Source organism: Primulina eburnea, chromosome 10 (assembly GCF_022965805.1).
Source record: "Primulina eburnea isolate SZY01 chromosome 10, ASM2296580v1, whole genome shotgun sequence".
NCBI lineage: Eukaryota > Viridiplantae > Streptophyta > Magnoliopsida > Lamiales > Gesneriaceae > Primulina > Primulina eburnea.
This window is the reverse complement of record NC_133110.1, coordinates 14,097,437-14,120,143: the sequence shown is the minus strand read 5'-3', so window position 1 is coordinate 14,120,143 and position 22,707 is coordinate 14,097,437. Positions and strand designations below refer to the sequence as shown.

Here is a 22,707-nt window from a genome sequence, read left to right as displayed (position 1 = left end):
GGTGGTACCAAAATGAACTGATCGGTCACTGGCGACCGAGTAAAATAGTGCTCCCATAGTAGTGAATTGACCACAAGCAATATCGCATAAATCTAAAAAATAAGCATTTTCTAATTTCATGCACGTAATATAATTAAATGTCATAATGAGAATATCCTGTATATTTTACCAACTGGATTGGATCACTCCCAGGCTCGCTGCAACCTAAATACGTCATGAAAAATATGCAATAGATTTTTACTTGACCAAGCTATGCAATTAAGTTTGAAATGCGACAATTACGTCTAACTACTTCGTATTTAATCATGACTCCGAACCAACCCGAACCAACACTGAACCGACGTATAGTCATGATTAAAATACGCTTAAATTATGAACTAATGCTCCTAAAATGATGAGAGACGAAATCTAGGTGAAATGGAGGCCAAAACATGAAACTCTCTTTCGAGAGTCAATTTGGCACAACGCACCGTACATTCTCGTACAACTTCAAAAATGATCCGAATCACAAACGGTCAAAAACACGACCTTCCTAACTCAATGAGGCACTGTCCAGTCCAAGGCCATATGTTAAAAGCCAACCAAGAACTCAAAGGAGCCTCCAAACCGTCACAGCAAGTTGCTGTGAAATTCCAGCAGCAGCAACTTCGCTTGCATCGCGTCGTCTGCGAGACTTTTGGCCATTGGGGCTTGAAACACCGACCAGAGCCTGTCAAAAGCATCCCAAGGAATGATTTGAACCATGGCTAAGGGCCCTAGGCCAGCCACAATTCGAAATATTCTAGCAACCACTCGAAGGGTCCAACCGAGAACACAAAATCTGCTCGTCGGGCATTGTTCTTGTTTTTCTTTCCCGGATCGTTCCAGTGGCCATTTGATTGACCATGACACAATCTAGGACTCTAGGGACATGGTATGAACCGTGACTAAGGGCCCTAGGCCAACCAAGATCCATACCACTCCACAAACTCGAAACACAAGTGCTGAAAAATGGAAGGGGCGAAGGCGAGTAGGGGCTGCTCTTGCGTGTTAATTAAAAACCGATTCACCATGGATCAATCCACCCAAAGGGCAACTTAGTCACGTCTTAGACATGCTAGGGAAGTGATCTAACCATGGCTATAGGCCCTTAGGGCAGCCAAGTTCAGATCCTTTCCTCTTGACAGAAAACAGAATTTTCGAACCACAAAAATGGCAACAATGGTGAGTTGCTGTCATCTTTGGTTTTTGTCATGAATGGGGGCTGAAATAATGGACCAAATTGGTCCTAATCCATCCTAGAAAATGTCTAGATGTAGCCTTGGGAGCCTGGGACCAAACCAATTCCTGAAACTCACAAAACCAATGAAACCGTGAAGCTTGTCATGAAACTGAAATCTGCATGTTTTTGTTTTTCTGAAACTTTCTTGCCATGTTTCGATTTTTGCATATAAAAGATGATCATGTAATGTTAAATAAATGATAATAGGATATGATTGAGGTTTGAAAGAAATATAGACATGCCTTGGTTCTCGTTTGAAAGAAAAACGAAAAGAAGAGACGATGCGGCGCGGAGGTGGTGGAGCACTTTCTTTTCTACCTTTCTATACACTCGATTTTTCTCTCCTATCTCCCACTGAATTCTCATGTTTTTTACACTCTGAAATGGCTCTGATTTTGAGATTAGGGAGAGGGGAAATTGGTTAAGGGAGTGAGGGAAGTGGGTGAAAAATATAGGGAACAAATCAATATCAAGTCTCCTTTTTTGAATTTTGAATTTTTGTTGCTAACAAATATATCTAGGAGGGATCTAGAATGTGGTGGCCGAATACTCATGCCAACCTAGACTAAGATTATGCTTATTAATTAATTAATTAAATGTGGTTAATAATTAAAAAGGTTGGCATGTTAAAATAACAAAGAATGAGTCAAAAGGGTGAGTTGGCATAGAAATGTTGCATCTCCAAGGGGTGGCCGAATTTCAACAAATAATTGGAGGGGAAATATTAATTATTTAGTAAATTTATAACCCTTAAAAGCCTTACCTATCTTTTAAATAATTTAGTGAATTAATTCCTTAATTAAGAAACTTAAATGAATTTATTTTCTACTCACCTCAAGTAACTTAAATAATTCTCTAAACCTCCTTTTAACTTAAATTAACTTATTTGCTAGTTAAAAATAAATTCTGGAAATATTTTCTAAATCTTAAATTTTAACTCTAAACTCCGAATCCAGTCCGGCCTCACTGAATTAACTGAAAAGAAACAAAAATTAAACTGCTGACTAAAATAATTAACTTCAAAGAAAAGCATTTAAATAATCATGCAATGAAGTCAATTTAATTTAAAATACTAGAATTATGCATGCCTTATACGTAGTCTAATTTACGGGTTCTACAATCCTTCCCCCCTTAAAATAAATTTCGTCCTCGAAATTAAAACTCACGGAATAACTCTGGGTAAAGATCTCTCATCTCCGGCTCAGACTCCCACGTAGCTTCCTCCTCTGAATGTTTGAGCCATTTGACTTTGACTCGCTTAACTAACTTGTTCCGAAGCTTCTTCTCCTGCCGGTCTAGGATCTGCACTGGTCTCTCCTCATAAGACAGGTTGGGAGTAAGTTGCAACGACTCAAAGTTCTGCACATGTGAAGGATTCGCCATGTACTTTCTCAGCATGGAGACGTGGAACACATTGTGTACTCCGGCCAGATTCGGCGGAAGAGCGACACGATAAGCAAGCGTCCCAACTCTGTCAAGGATCTCAAACGGTCCAATGAATCTCGGACAGAGCTTCCCTTTCTTTCCAAATCGCATAACACCTTTCATAGGTGCTATCTTCACAAAGACGTGGTCGCCAATGGCAAACTCTAGGTCTCTCCTTCTCTGATATGCATAGCTTTTCTGTCGACTCTGAGCAGTCCTCACCCTATCACGGATCTTGACTACTACATCGGCAGTCAGCTGAATAATCTTTGGACCCAACTCTGCTCTCTCTCCTACTTCGTCCCAATGAACAGGAGATCTGCACTTGCGGCCATATAGTACTTCGTACGGAGCCATACCAATAGAAGACTGGAAACTGTTGTTATAGGTGAACTCCATCAATGGCAATTTCGACTCCCAACTCCCAGAGAAATCAATGACGCAAGCACAGAGAAGATCCTCTAGATCTGAATAACTCGCTCTGACTGCCCATCTGTCTGGGGATGGAAAGCTGTGCTAAATAGCAACTTCGTACCCATGGTCGAGCGTAAACTCTTCCAAAAAGAGGAAGTGAATCTAGGATCTATGTCAGATACGATCGAAACTGTAACACCATGAAGTCGGACTATCTCCCAGTTATACAACTCTGCATACTGAACCATGGTGAAAGTCGTCTTAATAGGCAAGAAGTGCGCTGTTTTGGTAAGACGATCTACAATCACCCAAATAGCATTCGATCCCCTGGCTGACTTCGGCAATCCGGTCACAAAATCCATGGTAATGTTCTCCCACTTCCACTCGGGAATAGGCAGAGGCTTGAGAAAACCTGTTGGTCTCTGATGTACGGCCTTCACTAACTGGCAAGTCAGACACTCGGATACAAATCGCCTGATGTCTTTCTTCATACCAGGCCACCAATACAACAACTGCAGATCTTTGTACATCTTTGTACTCCCAGGGTGAATAGAGTACGGGGACATGTGGGCCTCTGTTAGAATATCTGCTCGGATAGAACCACTGCTAGGAACCCACATCCTGTCTCGGTATCTCACAATACCGTCGGTGACTGTATACAAGACACTGCCCTTGGCTTCATCTCTCTTCTTCCACTGTGCCAATTGCTCATCTGCTGACTGACCACTGCGAATACGGTCAAGAAGGAAAGACTGAATGGTCAAGGTAGATAGACGGGGAACTCTACCACTAGGATAAGTCTCAAGATCAAACCTCTGCATCTCAAGCTGAAGAGGTCTCGAAACTGTCAAATGAGCCATCACTGCGACTTTTCTGCTCAATGCATCCGCAACTACATTAGCTTTACCCGGGTGGTAGCTAATGTCACAATCATAGTCTTTCACAAGCTCCAACCAATGCCTCTGACGCATGTTCAGCTCTTTCTGTGTAAAGAAATACTTGAGGCTCTTGTGGTCGATAAAGATCTGGCACTTCTCTCCATACAAATAATGCCTCAAAATCTTCAAGGCAAAGACTACTGCGGACAACTCTAGATCATGGGTGGGGTAATTCTTCTCGTGGATTTTCAACTGTCGAGAAGCATACTCTATCACTTTCCCATGCTGCATCAAAACTGCGCCTAAACCGAGCTTCGAAGCATCGGTATAAAGGACAAACTCATCGGGCTCTGACGGCATGGCCAAAACTGGTGCTGAGATGAGAGCTTGCTTCAAGTATCGAAGCTCTTCTGACAATCATCGCTCCACACAAAATTCACATTCTTCTTTGTCAATGATGTGAGTGGAACGACAATGGAGGAGAATCCCTGAATGAATTTCTTGTAATATCCTGCTAGCCCAAGAAAACTGCGGATCTCATATGCATTCTGCGGCACAACCCAATCTCTGACTGCAGCGAATTTCGCTGGGTCTACCTCAATGCCACTGCTAGAAACAATGTGGCCTAAGAACGCCACCTTCTCTAACCAGAATTCGCACTTGCTGAACTTCGCGAACAACTTATGCTTCTGCAAGGTCTACAACACTGTAGTCAAATGTCTGATGTGATCCTCCTGATTCTTGGAGTAGACGAGAATGTCGTCTATGAATACTATCACAAACTGATCGAGATACGGCTGAAATACGTGATTCATGAGATCCATGAATGTCGCTGGCGCATTCGTCAGACCGAACGGCATCACAAGGAACTCGTAGTGGCCATACCGAGTCCTAAAAACAGTCTTTGAGACATCAGCATCTCTCACCCTCAACTGGTGATAACTGGAATGCATATCTATCTTGGAGAAAATCGAAGGTCCCTGCAACTAGTCAAACAGGTCCTCAATCCTCGGAAGTGGGTATTTGTTCTTCACTGTAACCCTGTTCAACTCCCGGTAGTCAATGCAAAGCCTCATAGAGCCATCCTTCTTCTTAACAAACAAGACTGGCGCGCCCCAAGGTGAAAAACTCGGGCGAATGAACTCTTTGTCCAAAAGTTCCTGAATCTTCTTCTTAAGCTCTGCCATATCTGTCGGTGCTAATCGGTACGACGCTTTGGAGATTGGAGCCGTACCTGGCATAAGCTCAATGGAAAACTCCACCTCTCTCTCGGGTGGCATACCAGAGACGTCTTCGGGAAAAACGTCTAAGAAATCTCTGACAATCGGAACATCTGAGGCTGACTGATTGGGTTCCTCGGGAACCGATACAAAGGTTGCTAGAAACGCCCGACACCCTCTATGCATGAGTTTCCTAGCCTGAACATACGGAATAATGCGCGGAAAAGGAAATTACATGTCCGGCTCAAATAAGAACTGCTCCATTCCAGGAGGTCGGACAAGAACAGATCTCCGCTGGAAGTCTATCAACACTTTGTTCCTCAATATCCAGTCCATCCCTAGGATGATGTCAAATTCTGGCATCGGTAGCACAATCAGATCCGCCTAAACAAGATTACCGTGCAGCTCAAGGTCTATATCTCGGATAACATTGGTAGCTGCCATCTCCTCGCCTGACGGCAACACTACTGAAAAGGCTATATCTAGCCCAATGGTCTTGATCTTGAGAAAGTTTGCAAAGACCTCCGAAATAAACGAGTGAGTGGCCCCTGAATCTATCAAGGCCTTGGTAGCGGAACCAGATATAAAAATTATCCCTGAAAGATCGGAATTCTAAGTTGAACCCAATAGTTACAAGAACTAAACTTATAGACATGCAAAGGCCAGAGTTCTTCTAACTTAAATCCCCAAAATAATACTGAGTAGAGCATCCAATCCTATCGCAGTTCTAAGTTCAAATCTTAATCCCGATTCCCAAAACACGGAAATTCAAATAATAACTTAAAGCTTAAAGGTACCTGTCAACAACATAGTCTCCGGGTTTGTTTCCGCGGCATGGAGAGAAAAAACTCTGCCTTGGGTAGGCAGATTCCTTCGAGGGCACTACAGCAACATGTGGTCTGGACTGCCACACTTGTAACATTTTCCTGAGCCAAACATACACGCTCCAGCATGGCGGCGTGTGCACCTAGGACAGACTGGGTGCTCAAAAGTCTTCGGGGCTGGGCGTCCCCGCTGCTGCTGCTGGCCTCTGTTTCTAGGCGGCCCATGAAAAAGCCTCTTGTTCTGCTGCTGATGCTGATGAGGAGGAGGGCGGTGTGGTACCTGGACTGGGCGCTTGCTCTGGCGATCCCTCTCGATATCCCGCAGATCCTGCTCTGCGGCTAGAGCTTTGGAGACTGCGACCTCATAAGTAGCAGGGTCAGACACCCTAACATCCTGGCGCAAGATCGGCTGTAGACCCACCAGGAAATGCATCAATTTGGCTTTGGCATCATTCGCGATCGGGGGCACAAAGTGACAACCCCTCTCGAACCTACGGATGAACTCTATATCCGTCATAATACCCTGTCTCAAGCTCGTGAACTCAGTGGTCAACCGGGTGCGCACTTCCTTAGCAAAATACTTGGAGTAGAAAACCTCCGTGAAGCGTGCCCATGTCAGTGTAGCCAAGGTCAGGGCTACTGACGCTCCTTCCCACCATAAGCGGGCATCTCCACTGAACAGATAAGTGGCACATCGGACTCTGTCTGCATCTCCAAGCTCCATGAACTCGAAGATAGCCTCGAAGGATTTGATTCATCCCTCGACAATCATGGGGTCAGACGTCCCAGAAAACTCCTTCGGGCGCATCTTCATAAACCTCTCATAAACAGCCTCGGGCCCTGTCGGCCTAGCTACGGCTGCGGCTGCGGAATTGTTCCCCGCAAACTGTGCGAAGAGCTGCGTCATCCCAGCTAGCATCTGGGCATTCATATCCGGCAGAGGAGGAGGAGGAGGAGGTGGAGGTGGAGGTCCCTGCCTCTCTTGTCTCTGATCATCACCGTCCTCGCGACGGTGCTCGACACCACCTCTCGGGCGTCCGACTTGACGTCTAGGGGGCATACTGTTCCAAACATAACCCATACGTAACTAACAAGCATAATTCCATAATTTATTTTAAATGAACACTGAATTACTGGAAATCTGATCGAGACTATTTCACGGAAGCATGCTGTCAAAATAATTCATGCTTTGAATAAAATATTGAAATGTAAAACTTACAGACCGAAGACGTGGCTTCGTGAGCTTCTCGTGGTCAGTAGTAGTGTAACCCTTTACAAGAACCTGGCTCTGATACCAACTGTGAAAGCCCGAAAATCCTCGCTTGAAAAATTGGGGAAAATTAAATTTTTTTTTTTTAAATAATTAAAATGCCTCATTCATAATTAAACCGATAAACAAAGTTTGATATCCAAAATGGCAGCGGAAGAAAATATTTGTTTGCGAAATAACAATTTAAGAATATCCAACAACTGATAAAAATTGTTTGCGGAATAAAATAATAAATGCTGAACTGAGGTCCTCGGGTGCCACTACTGTCGACCCAAGCTGGCTCACTAGTCCCCGCCCTCGGCCCTGACCTCATCGGTACCTACAACAATCAAGTCTAGTGAGCCTAAAGACTCAGCATGCATATATCGTAGGTAACGAGTAAAATATAATTTCCATCGATAAAATATCATGTCATGAGGCATACTGAAAAATAACTTATACTGAGCAATTATAATATGTGCATAACTGAACTAAAAATCATAGTAAAAATGTTTGCTCCTTGGAGCCCTGTTCTGAAATAACTAGTAAGAATTTTTTGTTGAGATTATGGTCTACTTCTGTGGCCCCTGCACTGAACTGAACTGATCGGTAACTGGCTACCGGGGGAGTATCAAACTGAACTGAACTGACCGGTCACTGACGACCGGGTGGTACCAAACTGAACTGATCGGTCAGTGGCGATCGAGTAAAATAGTGCTCCCATAATAGTGAATTGACCACAAGCAATATCGCATAAATCTCAAAAATAAGCATTTCCTAATTTCATGCACGTAATATAATTAAATGGCATAATGAGAATATCCTGTATATTTTACAAACTGGATTGGATCGCTCGCAGGCTCGCTGCAACCTAAATACGTCATGAAAAATATGCAATAGATTTTTACTTGACCAAGCTATGCAATTAAGTTTGAAAATGCGACAATTACGTCTAACGACTTCGTATTTAATCATGACTCCGAACCAACCCGAACCAACACTGAACCGACGTATAGTCATGATTAAAATACGCTTAAATTATGAACTAATGCTCCTAAAATGATGAGGGACGAAATCTAGGTGAAATGGAGGCTAAAACATGAAACGCTCTTTCGAGAGTCAATTTGACACATCGCACCGTAAATTCTTGTACGACTTCAAAAATGATCCGAATCACAAACGGTCAAAAACACGACCTTCCTAACTCGATGAGGCACTGTCCAGTCCAAGGCCATAGGCTAAAAACCAACCAAGAACTCAAACGATCCTCCAAACCGTCACAGCAAGTTGCTGTCAAATTCCAGCAGCAGCAACTTCGCTTGCATCGCGTCGTTTACGAGAATTTTGGCCATTGGGGCTTGAAACACCGACCAGAGCCTCTCAAAAACATCCCAAGGAATGATTTGAACCATGGCTAATGGCCCTAGGCCAGCCACAATTCGAAATATTCCAGCAACCACTCGAAGGGTCCAACCGAGAACACAAAATCTGCTCGTCGGGCATTGTTCTTGTTTTTCTGTCCCGGATCAATCCAGTGGCCATTTGATTGACCATGACACGATCTAGGCCTCTAGGGGCATGGTATGAACCGTGGCTAAAGGCCCTAGGCCAACCAAGATCCATACCACTCCACAAACTCGAAACACAAGTGCTGAAAAATGGAAGGGGCGAAGGGGAGTAGGGGCTGCTCTTGCGTGTTAATTAAAAATCGATTCACCATGGATCAAGCCACCAAAAGGGCAACTTAATCACGTCTTAGACATGCTAGGGAAGTGATCTAACCATGGCTATAGGCCCTTAGGGCAGCCAAGATCAGATCCTTTCCTCTTGACAGAAAACAGAATTTTCGAAGCACAAAAATGGCAACGATGGTGAGTTGCTGTCATCTTCGGTTTCTGTCATGAATGGGGGCTGAAATAATGGACCAAAGTGGTACTAATCCATCCTAGAACATGTCTAGATGTATCCTTGGGACCAAACCAATTCCTGAAACTCACAAAACCAATGAAACCGTGAAGCTTGTCATGAAACCGAAATCTGCATGTTTTTGTTTTTTTGAAAATTTCTTGCCATGTTTCGGTTTTTGCATATAAAAGATGATCATGTAATGTTAAATAAATGATAATAGGACTTGATTGAGGTTTGAAAGAAATATAGACATGCCTTGGTTTTCGTTTGAAAGAAAAACGAAAGAAGAGACGATGCGGCGCGGAGGAGGTGGAGCGCTTTCTTTTCTACTTTTCTTTACACTCGATTTTTCTATCCTATCTCCCACTGAATTCTCACATTTTTTACACTCTGAAATGGCTCTGATTTTGAGATTAGGGAGAGGGGAAATTGGTTAGGGGAGTGAGGGAAGTGGGTGCAAAATATAGGGAACAAATCAATATTAAGTCTCCCTTTTTGAATTTTGAATTTTTGTTGCTAACAAATATATCTTGGAGGGATCTAGAATGTGGTGGCCGAATACTCATGCCAACCTAGACTAAGATTATGCTTATTAATTAATTAATTAAGGGTGTTTAATAATTAAAAAGGTTGGCATGTTAAAATAACAAAGAATGAGTCAAAAGAGTGAGTTGGCATAGAAATGTTGCATCTCCAAGGGGTGGCCGAATTTCAACAAATAAGTGGAGGGGAAATATTAATTATTTAGTAAATTTATAACCCTTAAAAGCTTTACCTATCTTTTAAATAATTTAGTGAATTAATTTCTTAATTAAGAAACTTAAATGAATTTATTTTCTACTCACCTCAAGTAACTTAAATAATTCTCTAAACCTCCTTTTAACTTAAATTAACTTATTTGCTAGCTAAAAATAAATTCTGGAAATATTTTCTAAAGCTTAAATTTTAACTCTAAACTCCGACTCCAGTCTGGCCTCCTTGAATTAACTGAAAAGAAACAAAAATTAAACTGCTGGCTAAAATAATTAACTTCAAAGAAAAGCATTTAAATAATCATGCAATGAAGTCAATTTAATTTAAAATACTAGAATTATGCATGGCTTATACGTAGTCTAATTTACGGGTTCTACAGACATCCAGTCCAAGGGTTGTGATTGATCTCTACCGCCCAGTATACTGTGGTTTAGTCTGATCAGGCCCTTACGCTATGTTATGGGCCACTTGCTTAGAACATTATCTCTACCAGAAAATTATGATATGATATGACATAGCTCTATGGAGCAAAGCTTTTACCTATGATTTTTAGATATGGACGTAGATATAATTACTCATGATACGAGTTTCACCATATGCTTTACGATTCCATATTTTTACGTTGTATGCGATTTTATTGTATATTTACTTGTTATTCACGATATATACATGTTGAGTCTTTAGACTCACTAGACTTGATTGTTGTAGGTATCGATGAGGTCGAGACGGAGGGCGTAGATCAGTGAGCTATCTTGGGCAGCAGCAGTATACCCGAGGACCTCATGTTTTAGTTTATGAATTTTTATTATGTTTAAACTCAGTTTTAATATGTTCGATTATTTTTAAGTTGGTATTTGAAACAATATTCCTTCCGCTGTTATTTTAAAGTTAAAATTATTTACTTGTTTATTTTGAAGCAAATTATTTATTTATTTAGAAAAATTTTAATAATTCCGCAAAAAAAAATATGAATACGAAATACGGGCTTTCACAGTTGGTTTCAAAGCCTGTGTTCTTGTAAAGGGTTGTACTACTACTGACCTTGAGAAGATCACGAAGTCACGCCTTCGTTCTGTGAGTTTTACGTTTACGTACTTTGTTTAAAGCATGAAATATTTTAACAGCATGTTTTCATGAAATATTTAACGTTCAGATTTTGATTATGCAGTATTTATTTAAATTTAAAGAAATAATGTAATTATGCATGTTGGTTACGTTTGGAATTGGAAATGTCTAAGAATTCGAATATTGGGCTTTAGGAGAAGTTGAAAATGATTTGACTATATTAATTTTTTTGGGTCAATAGTACTGATGTCCTCCTTATGGGTCATAAGTTAATCTTGAAACTTGTGAATGCTTTTGGGACTTGTAGAATTTCTAAGAAATTATTGATGGTTCTTGGTTGCTAGTTGAGTAAATTTTTGAGGATTTCATATAACCAATAGCGATTCGAAGACTACGCCAATCTTTAGGATTATAAATGTACAATTTGAGGATTTTAAGTATCTATGAAAATGTAAGATTAATTATGAGAATTTATTTAGGATGCATGCTCTACATAGTTGGATTTAAGGATTGAATTGCAGGAATTGAGAATTTTAAAGACCTAATTGTAATTACAAATAATTTGAGGACCTAAGTGCAAAACAAAATTCTAATGGACTATTTTCGAATTTACCAAATTTTGGGGATTAAATTTTGAGTTCGAGAATTTAAAATTTTAATGAGGTAAAGATGGAAAATTTTATGGGGACAATAATGCAAATTTCGAAGAGTTATAGGACCAAAATGTAAATTTTAAGAACTGTAATGGCCAGATTGTAATTTTTAAAAATTTTAAGGATTAAATGCGAACTTTTGAGGAACACTTGGGATTTTGAGTATTTATAGAAATGTAAGACGTGTTATGGGAATTAATTTTGGGTTTAATAAAATTAAGGCTATTGAACCTTATGATACGGGAAATCTATAAAATGAAATTGGGAATACTGAGAATTCATGGGTAATTGTGGAATTTTCGGGATTTTAAAAAAAAATTCTTGAGATGAAAATTGAAAGGTTTAAATGATAAGAATTTTAGGTAATTTAAGCTTGGAAAGATGATTAGAACCTCGAAATAGCTGGATTATAATGTTATAAGGAATGACAATCAAGGACACTGTAGGATGAATAAATCTTGGGCTTGAAAATTTAAGCGTTGGTGATATAACGTCGAGGCAAATTAAGAATTTAAAGTGACGACAGGTTAAAGTAAAAACTTATCGGTTAGCTAAGTTAAAAGAGTAAACATTGAGTTAGCGAAATTTTTTGGGAATTTAAGTTTGATGTGTCGTAATTTTTAACCAGGATCTTAACAGTTAGAATTATACCTTTGGGGGAATTTGATTTTTCTAGAAAGTTGAGTATGATGGATGGTTAGGTTACTCGATAGACGCATGTAAGAATTGAATTAGACACCTTATCTTGAGGAATTTTGAAAGTCATTAAGAAATTTGGTACTAAGCGGATATGTGGGCTGGAGTTATACTATCAATTATTATTTGGGTTGCATAAGCTTGAATTTCAAGATTTATAAGATAGGTGTTCATACATAAGTTTTGGGTGAAATAAAAACAAAAAGAGAATTAGAGGCGTTCAACATAGAGTACCAATGAACTAACATTAAGATTTTAATTGAGTAAGAAATCCGAAATCTTGATATGGGAATTTTAGAACTCTATGGGTGATATGAGCGAAGTTGAATTATTAGAGTAAGTTTATCGCTAACATGAGATAACTTATTAAGTTTTATACACTAGACTTAATTAAGCATTGATGATACTTAAGAATGCGACATTTGTTTCAATGAGGAAAGTCCAGAGTCTTAGGCCTCAACTATGTTGTAATTGGAAAGAAAATGGTTTAAGCATATAATTGAGACTTGAAGAGCTTTAAAATATTGGTAGAAGTTCGATGTTGTATAATTGGGTTTAATGGATTAACGTTATTTGAAGTTTAAGATTTGCAACAATTTTATATTTGGGGTATACTCGTAAATAGTTAAGTTATATAAGTTTGGGCTATAAGATAAAGATTTGATTCAAGGATCTTAGACTAATTTTGTTATGGAGCTGAGATAAGATTTAACTTTTAAGTGTATCACCGAGGATAGAAGTTGATCAGTAACCTTTGGTGCTAAGAGTCTTTAAATTGAACTGCGTAAATGCTAATGTAATAGGTCGTTGAACATTACGGATATAGTATAAGGAAGGTAAGACATGATAAGTTTGAACCACCAATTCTAATATTGGGAACGATGAGAAAAGTCAGAATTCGAGGTCATAGTAAAGTAAAGCTAAGTTACCATAAGTCGTTTTAAGTTGCGATTCGCAAAAGAGTTTTGGTAGGCTATCTAATTAGGATTGAAGAAACGTAAGGACAGCCTATGACTTAATTTTTATCATAGTAGCGCAGCGGTAGCGTGGATTGTTGGGATAATAGAATTAAGAATCTAAACTTTTGGATTATCGAGGATTAGCGAATTTCGGGGACGAAATTCAATTTAAGGGGGGAAGATTGTAACGACCCGAACAGACTACGTATAAGCCATGCATAATTATTACTATTTAAATTTAAAAATGATTTATATATATATATATATATATGTATATATATATATATATATGAAGGGTCTAATTCATTTTGATATTTGACAAGTCATAACTATTTATTTTAAATGCAAAAGTTTTGTTTTATCCTTTCAGTTAAATACGCGAGGACGGACCGGAGTTTGGAAATTAGAAATAAGATTAATAATAAGAAGAATATTCTTAAATTTAATCTAAGTCAAGGAATAATTTAATTTAAAGAAAAATAATGTTTTAGGATTTATTAAATTAATTGGAGTCAAGTTAGTAAATAAATCCTATTAAGTTCAATATTTAATTAAAGCTTAAATTAAAATATGTAAACAAGTGGGGATAAATTAATCTAGGTATAATATAGTCAAAAAATTAAACATAGCATTTAAATACTTAAATTTTAATCCATGCAATGCCATGCAAGATTTCATTCTAATTTAATTTGTTAATTAACTAAAACATAAAATGGTTATTTAAAATACAAGACTTAATCAACATTATGCCATGCAATATTAGTAGAAATTTAATCAACTCCTTAAGCAAATTCAAATGCTTAGTAAATCCCATTCAAGCCACCCTTAAATAGCCTTTAAGGTGAATACAATTCCTCACCTTTAACCCATTAGTTATTAGTGAATTCAAATACAATAATACACCTTGATTCTTCCTTAACCCATCATGCTAGCAAATAAACGAAATCATGCAGAAAAAGGGAGGAAAAGAATCGGCCAGCAAGGAGGAATGAAAAACCATTCAAAGTCCCTTCCACTCCTTCACTTGTAACTCTCATTTTAAGGCATATAATGTCACCTTTAACACCTATTAAATCATTCACCTTCCTCACCTACATTCCCCACAACCTCACCTTCGAAATTACAAAAGAGAACATCAGCAAAATAATCGTGAACAACAGCTGAAACAAGAAGAGGAACCCAACTCTATGCCGTCACGTAGTATTCATTGTATTGGTTTGTTTTCTTCAAAACAAATTCCATGCATGTATATGTTGTTTCTTTTCTCTTCAATCAAGTCCTATAGATATTTTTAAACCATTATATATGCATGATTGCAGCAATAAATCAAAATTGATAGCAACATTCCAAGCAATAAGCTGTACAGAAGTTTTTCAGCTCCCTTGTTTTTCCACTTCACGGTTTGCTGATCTTTGTTGCTTACAGGGGGTTGCTCGATTCCAGGCACTCAAGGCTGCTTTTAGGCATAATTTAGAGTGTGTTAGGGTGTTATTGCTCCATTGGTTTTCATCCATAACCTCACAAATACAGAAATGACAGTGAAATCTTTCTTAAGTGCAGAAGTGAGTCTCGGTTTTGGTTCTTTGAATGGTTAAGGTGTGTATTAAAATCTTGGCTGTCCTAGGGACTGTAACCATGGTTAGAACACTTCTTTAACATGTCTAGGACGTGACCAAGGTGTCCTTTCCAAGCTTGGTTCATGGATCCATCAAAATTTTAAATCACAAAACAAGTGCACATTTCGAATTTTCATTTCCTGTGCTAGGAGATTTCGGTTTGTAGTGTTTGTATGGATGATGGTTGGCTCCTAGTCCGTGGCCATTGTTTATAAAACACTCCATCATGTCTAGATCGAGCCATGGTCGCTCAAATGGCCATTGGAATGATACAAGGCAACAAAACAATGCAATTCAACACACTATACATAAAGTGGCTCACTCGGTTTTGAGCTGTGAATGTCCTAGGTGTTTGCTTGGTTTTTGGTTGGCTTTTAGCCCTAAGACATGGTCCAAGCCATGCCTTAGGATGTTGGTAAGAGTCTCTGATTGGTCGTGCAAGCCACAATGGTCATTAGTTTAATAAATTGAGCAAAATAAACACCATAGTTGCTGCTGTAATTTGACAGCAACTTGTTGTTCGGTTTTGAGGTTGGTTTGAGTCCTTGGTTGGCTTTTAGCTCGTGACCTTGGACTGGACAGTACCTTAATGAGTTATAAAATTCATGTTTTTGGCCGTTTGTGATTTGGTCGAGTTTAGAGGTCGTACGAGAATTTACGGCAAAAGGTGCCAAAATGACTCTCGAAAGAGTGTTTTACGTTTTTGGATTCCTTTCACCTATTTTCGTGTTTTACAGCTATTATGCATAATTTTCAGTATGTTTGAGGTTTTAATCATGGTTAAACTTCGATTTAATGTTGGTTCGGGTGGGTCCGAATCCTCTCGTTTTGGTTCTATGGTTAAGCTTTTGTCAAGATACGATTTATTTCATGTGTCACATATTAGTAGTAAGTCGCAGCAAGCCTGGGAACGATCCAACTCATCCAGTAAAAATAAGATTATAATTGTATTACGTGCATAAAAATATAAAATATTTATTTTTGAGATATATGCGATATGTCTTGTGGCCACCTTATGCTTATGGGTTTGGAAGTCGGTAGGAACAACCGAGGACCTCTCCGCCCAGTGACTTACGACTGGTTTATGATTATGTATGGGTACTGACATCCAGTCCAAGGGCTGTGATTGATCTCTACCGCCCAGTATACTGTGGTTTAGTCTGATCAGGCGATTACGCTATGTTATGGGCCACTTGCTTAGAACATTTTTGTAAAGGCTCGAAAATTCGTTCTTGAAAATTTGCGGAAAAATTTAAAATTTTCTTTTTAAAATAATCAAAATTGTCTCATTCACAAATTAAATTGATAAATCAAGTTTAATGTTCAGAATTTGCAACGGAAGAAATTATTACTCGCCAAAATAACAAGTTAAAGTGGCCAACAACTGGTAAAAAAAATGTTTGAGCATAAAAATGGCAAGTGTTGTAAATGAGGTCCTCGGGTGCCACTACTGCTGACCCAAGCTAGCTCACTGGTCCCCGCCCTCGGCCCCGACATCATCAGTACCTACAACAATCAAGTCTAATGAGCCTAAAGACTCAGTATGCATATATCGTAAAAATCGAGTAAATAATATAGTAAAATTTTGCATGGGATAAAAATATCATGTCATGAGACATAATGTGAAAATAACTTATCATGAGCAATTATAATATGTGCATAACTGAACTGAAAATCATAGTGAAAATGTTTTCTCCTTGGAGCCTTGTAATAAAATAGCATGTCATAAATTTTCTGTTGAGATTATGGTCTACGCAAGTGGTCCCTGAACTGAACTGACCGGTAACTGGCGACCGGACCGGTAACTGGCGACCGGGTGAAACTAACCGGTAACTGACAACCAGACCAATAACTGACGACCGGGAACTGAACTGAACTGACCGGTAACTGACGACCGGGTGAAATAATACTCCCAGGATAGTAAAGTGACCCCAAGCAATATCGCATAAATCTCAAAATGAATATTTTGCACGTGATATAGTTAAATAACATCATTAAATATGAACAATTTCGATCTTCTTGCATTAAAATCATGTACTTGCGATATTTAAATATACCTATATGGCTTTATTGAAGAGTGAAAGAAGATATAAACATGCCTTGGTTTGTTTTGACAGAAAACAAACGAAATAACGACGCGGTGCGGGGGAGACGGAGTGTTCTTCACTTTCTCATTTTTTCTCTCTTAATTCCTTTAAACCAAGCATGCACCATAATTATTATAATAGCGTAAAAATCGTAAACGTGATGCATGAACATTAAAAAAATATCACGATTTGTGCTCAGGACGCTGCTAGGACCAAAATCTCACCTTGGGTACAAAATGACCATTTTGCCCCTGAAAACCCGAAAATTATCGTTTCACCCTGGACCTCTAAAATTGACCCGAAGCTTATCAAACTCCTTAAAATAATCCAAAATATATTTAAAAGTATTCCTAGACATAAACTTGAGCCCAAACTCAAACTTAATCAATTCGCTTTAAAACTTGGACCGAGGTCCCGTCTTTAGCCCGAATCGACCTGAAACTTAACCAAAATTTTACCAAACTTAAACCATGACTTAAAAACAATTAAATGACTCTAAAGATACCAAAACCCATCTTTTTAAGGCATTCGAATCCCCCTGGGCAGCCGCTGAAAGATCCAGCAGCTCGCCCCTCACCTCTAACCAAACCACTAGCACACAAACCCCACTCTTACACTCAAGCCGATGGCTCCAGCCCCTAGCCAGCCTATTGTGGACTTAGACCAGACCCCAAGGAGTCTACCAGCACCAAGAACCCAGCCCCATACAACCTGCACTACCCGCCTACACGCTAGAAGCAGTAACGCCAACACCGCGAGTTCCCTCAAGCTAGGTTCGATCGTGCTTGCTCGAGAGTTCGGACCAGAGGGGTTAGAGCTCTCACAGGTCGTGGTTCATACCCCTCGGGGGCATGTCCAACGCCTGGAATAACGCTGACATCGGTGGCCTCTCTCCCCAACTCACGATCTACCCGATACCCTTCCAAGCTCGCCGATCCAGCATGTATTCTCACCCTCTCGACCAACCACGCCTCCAGCAGCTACACTACTGGAGCCCTTGATAGAAACGACTCTGAAACACTACACCAACAGCCCCTTTACAACACAGATTACAGAAAACGTGAGTAGTGAACACATGATGCATGTATTTGAAAAAAAAGGTGAAAACTCCCCTGCACATGGCTAGATCAAAAAACCCTCATACATATACATACACACGATAGTATAAGGCTTGGATGATGCAGAAATAAAGGTACAAATGCGTGCCTTAAGATTGGAGGAGCAAGAACAAGACAAAACCAATGGGGACCTCTAGTTGCAAATAGTGAAACCGATGGGTCCTCAAGCTGAATGAATTCAGAAGGGTGTCGGCTGGTTGGGGAGTAAAAGATTAGGTTTAGGGTTAAGTGGGTTATTAGAGGTATAATTATATGGATATTAATTAGTTAATGGGTCACAAATTGCATCTTAAAGGTTTTAAAAAGGGTTTAAACCCGACAAGCTTAAACGTAGTCCCATTAAGTCCAAACGCATTCCCGAAAAATAATTCGTGTTGGAAGCTTTTGAAAATATTCGACGAACCCTCAAAAAGTTCCCCGAATCGATAAAAGTTGCACACCGCTACGGGTAAAATACCCAATAAATCCAAATTCTTCAAAAATACCTTTAAGACATCTTATATTAATTAATAAAAATTAATCTTGTAATAAAAATAATTTTCTTTATTGCTCGTTTGGACGAGAAATGCAACTTAAAAATCTATAATTCAAAAATCTTTAAAATTTCATGAAATAATTTCTATCATGCATGAATTATGCATAAAATGCATAAAAATAATTAGACACATAATTTATAAATAAACATGGATTTAATGCTTTAAAACAAATTAATAAAATACCAAAGAATTTAATAACTTGCATGCATGTCAATTTTTTTTTTAAAATATATTTACTAACATGCTAAATTACTACTTCTTAAATAAGTCTTTATTAACTTATCTCAATACTCCATCTCCAGTCCGGCCTCACTTATTTTACTGAAAAGATAACAACTAAACTACTACGTAAAATAAATAAATTTAAAGATAAGAATTTAAATACTCATACAATAAAAATCATTTTAATTTTAAATACTAGAATTATGCATGGCTTATACGCAGTCCAATTTACGGGTTCTACAATTATCTCTACCAGAAAATTATGATATGATATGACAGAGATCTATGGAGCAAAGCTTTTACGTATGATTTTCAGATATGCACGTAGATATAATTACTCATGATACGATTTTCACCATATGCTTTACGATACCATATTTTTGCGTTGCATGCGATTTTATTGTATATTTACTTGTTATTCACGATATATACATGTTGAGTCTTTAGACTCACTAGACTTCATTGTTGTAGGTACCGATGAGGTCGACACAGAGGGCGTAGATCAATGAGCTATCTTGGGCAGCAGTAGTATACCCGAGGACCTCATGTTTTAGTTTATGCATTTTTTTTATGTTTAAACTCATTTTTAATATGTTGGATTATTTTTAAGTTGGTATTTGAAACAATATTCCTTCCGCTGTTATTTTAAAGTTGAAATTATTTACATGTTTATTTTGAAGCAAGTTATTTATTTATTTAGAAAAATTTTAATAATTCTGCAAAAAAAAAAAAGATGAATACGAAATACGGGTTTTCACAGGATCACCTTCATAACCGGACCGGTGATCGAATCGAAAAACACATGTTGAATTTATGGTGTGACTGAAAATTGTTATATTATATAAAATAATAATATAATATTATAAATAATGAAAAAGATATAGTTACCGATATAGTGATATTTCATGCTTTTAAGTTCCCAAAAATACTCTGCCATTAGAGCAGTCAGATCCATCAAATTCTACTGCGAAGAACTACAATAATGTGTGTAAACTTTATAGCTTATATTTTCATTGTCGAAATTCTTTTATATAAAAATATAATAGAAAAAAGTGGGAAAATAGAGTGTTTTTTTGAATGTTTATATATATATATATATATATATATATATATATATATATATTTAGAAAACTAACATATAAAAATATGTTCTATTTAGATATATGTGTAATAAAAGAGTTACTTTGGAGAGAGTTCAAACAAGTTTTATGGTTTACGCATAAGTTTTTAGGTTTGCTACCTTTTTCTATGACAAGCGAGCAAGCTTGGGCCGCCACACATCGATTTTGTATTTAAAGAATTCAATGGTGAACCCAAGTTGGTGATTTATTGTTAAATTTGATCGTGGATTATTTAGTTCTGGCCATATTGATAAGTTGTTTTTGATACTGGGTGAGAAAATTGAAGATAAGGCATTTCTAGATTTGATAAAAAGGTTGTTTGAATGTAAGATAGTCAACATTGAATTGGGTGGGGTTTGTTTAGGCAGGGGTCTGCCTCAAGAATCTGCCTTGAGTTCGATTTTGATCAATGTTTACTTTAATGGGTTTGATAAGGAAGTTCAAGAATTACATTTAAACACGAATAAAGAGATTCCTAAGTTCGTGGAAAATGATCTTGAATCGGCTGAAAGAGATTCAGACCATGTTTTTTTATAAGCCATTGAAGATTTATGTTGTCCGATTATTGGATGAGATATTGATTGTTACTGAAGTAACAAAGATTGATGGCTTTAAAATTGAAGATTAGAGTAGTAAAGTTATTAGAACGTGATTTGGATTTGAGAGTGGATAAACTTACAATTGTCATTCATAGCGTGGTTCAATACAAAAAAACGGAAGGCGTAGCGACGGTTTTATTAAAACCATCGCTATATTAGCGACGGTTTTTCATCAACCGTCGCTAATATTGCGACAATTCCACAAACCGTCGCCCATGTGCAACGGTCTTGTATTCTACCGTCGCTATGTTAGCGACCGTTTTCAATCAACCGTTGCCTAATTTTAAAGACGATGGATTTTATCAAAACAGTCGCTATAGAGCGACAGTTTACATAAACCGTCGCTTAATTTGATAAGCAATGGTTTTCATAAAACCGTCGCTATATAGCGACGGTTCAAGCTAACCGCCGCAATAATAGCGATGGTTATGCGTCAACCATCGCCCATCTAGATCTGCGACGGTTATGAACAAACCGTCGCCGATCAAGATCAGGGACGGTATATTCCAACCCGTCGCTTTATAGCGACCGTTTGGGCAAAAACCGTCGCTATGATTCTATATATACCGAGGTTCGCGAACATTTCCTTGAACGATTTTTCATCTATCTCAGGTAGTAGCGAAACTCTATCAAATTTTTCGAAGCTTCGATTTTTTTTATTTCGTACTAACATTTTTTCCTATTTATTTCGTAGATTTCCTCGTCGGTGCGATCTTCCAGCGTTACGTGAAGTTGCATATCTTCGCGCAAATCAGGTTTTAAAGTTTTTTTTTACAGAAAAATTTAATACATAATTTTAATTTTTGCTTAGTAGTTATTTTTTATGGATTTTATTGATAAACACCGTCGCTTCTCAAACGACGATTTTTTTAAAAAACCGTCGATAAATATAACGACGGATTTTACGAAACCGTCACTAAATATAGCGACGAGTTTTTAAAACCGTCGCTAATATTAACGACGGTTTTGGAAAAACCTGTCGCTTACTAATGAGCAATATTCGCCCTGCACCATTTTGCCCTGCACCATTTTATGCATTAATACTTTGTGTGACCAGTACATTACCACCAAATCACTGTCTTGGATGAAAAATAATCTGTCATTTGCAGACACACAAGTGTAAACATGGAATTCAAGTGATTCAAACAGAAGTTCCAGAGAAGACAATCTCATTGCCCCTTGGTCATTGAACTTTTGAAATTGGCCTTCGGATAGTTTTAACTTAATTGCATAGATTACATATTAGACGTTCTTTCTAAAGCAGAAGGGAATAAAATGACTTTGAAGAAATAAATTAATTGAGCTATCAGAGGCTACCATATCTAATAATGAGAAAAGAATAAACTTTGGTGGTGACATAACTGTTATAACATGAAATTGTCTACTCTAAAAAATGAGCATGAAAACTATCAAGAATCAGCAGAAAAAAGGGATTGATCACTCACCTGTTGTCGGCATAATAAACATGTTTGTATGATGACTGATTGTCAAGAGAATGCAGCATACCATTAAGTCTTTCAAATTTCTGCATCCAAAAAGTTAAATTTCAGAATAAAGAACCTGCATGACAGCTATCTCGAGAATCCGAGACCCAAAAAACCAGAAACTCTAAAATAAAACTTTTTTTTTCAGTTTGAAGCTTCTGCAAAATATATCCAATGTCTTGGGTCTTCATCAACATCAGCTCTTCGTTAGTGTACTTATTAACCTGGCTCCTTTACAAAATCCACATTCAACAGCTAATATTCAAATTATACTAAAATAAATATCCTCAAAAGAGAACAGATAACCTCATAAAAAAAATTTTCCAGCTTACTCAGGTTTATGGACTCTGCCAACAATTTTTGTTTTAATCATCTTGAAGTAAAATTCATCTGGGTTCCTCAATGCTGCTTTTTCCTTAAGTTTTTGTTATAATCACGCAGAATCGACTTACCATAAAATAAGAACTTGCCAAATTTCGTTCATAAAATGCTACCAAAACCAACAAGACGCAGGGTAGTAGAAATTACCAGTAAAGTCTGCTCCTTCTGGTGATAGGCTCGTGCACGAATGACATAATCTTTATGTTTTTCGAGCAGCCCAAATTTCCTTCTCAAATGC

At 38.0% G+C, this 22,707-nt stretch overlaps 1 protein-coding gene across 1 annotated transcript in view; it reads right to left on the bottom strand.

Moving 5' to 3' along the window:
• The window catches only part of LOC140803838 (probable U3 small nucleolar RNA-associated protein 11), a 58,939-nt gene that overhangs the window by 19,001 nt on the left and 17,231 nt on the right, over nt 1-22,707 (bottom strand). Inside the window, exons 2-5 of the mRNA XM_073159705.1 lie at nt 22,621-22,707; nt 22,421-22,516; nt 22,205-22,319; nt 22,050-22,129 (exon numbers count right to left, since the gene is read on the bottom strand). Of these exons, the coding sequence (XP_073015806.1) occupies nt 22,050-22,129; nt 22,205-22,319; nt 22,421-22,516; nt 22,621-22,707 (378 nt within the window). The remainder of the gene's footprint in view (nt 1-22,049; nt 22,130-22,204; nt 22,320-22,420; nt 22,517-22,620) is intronic.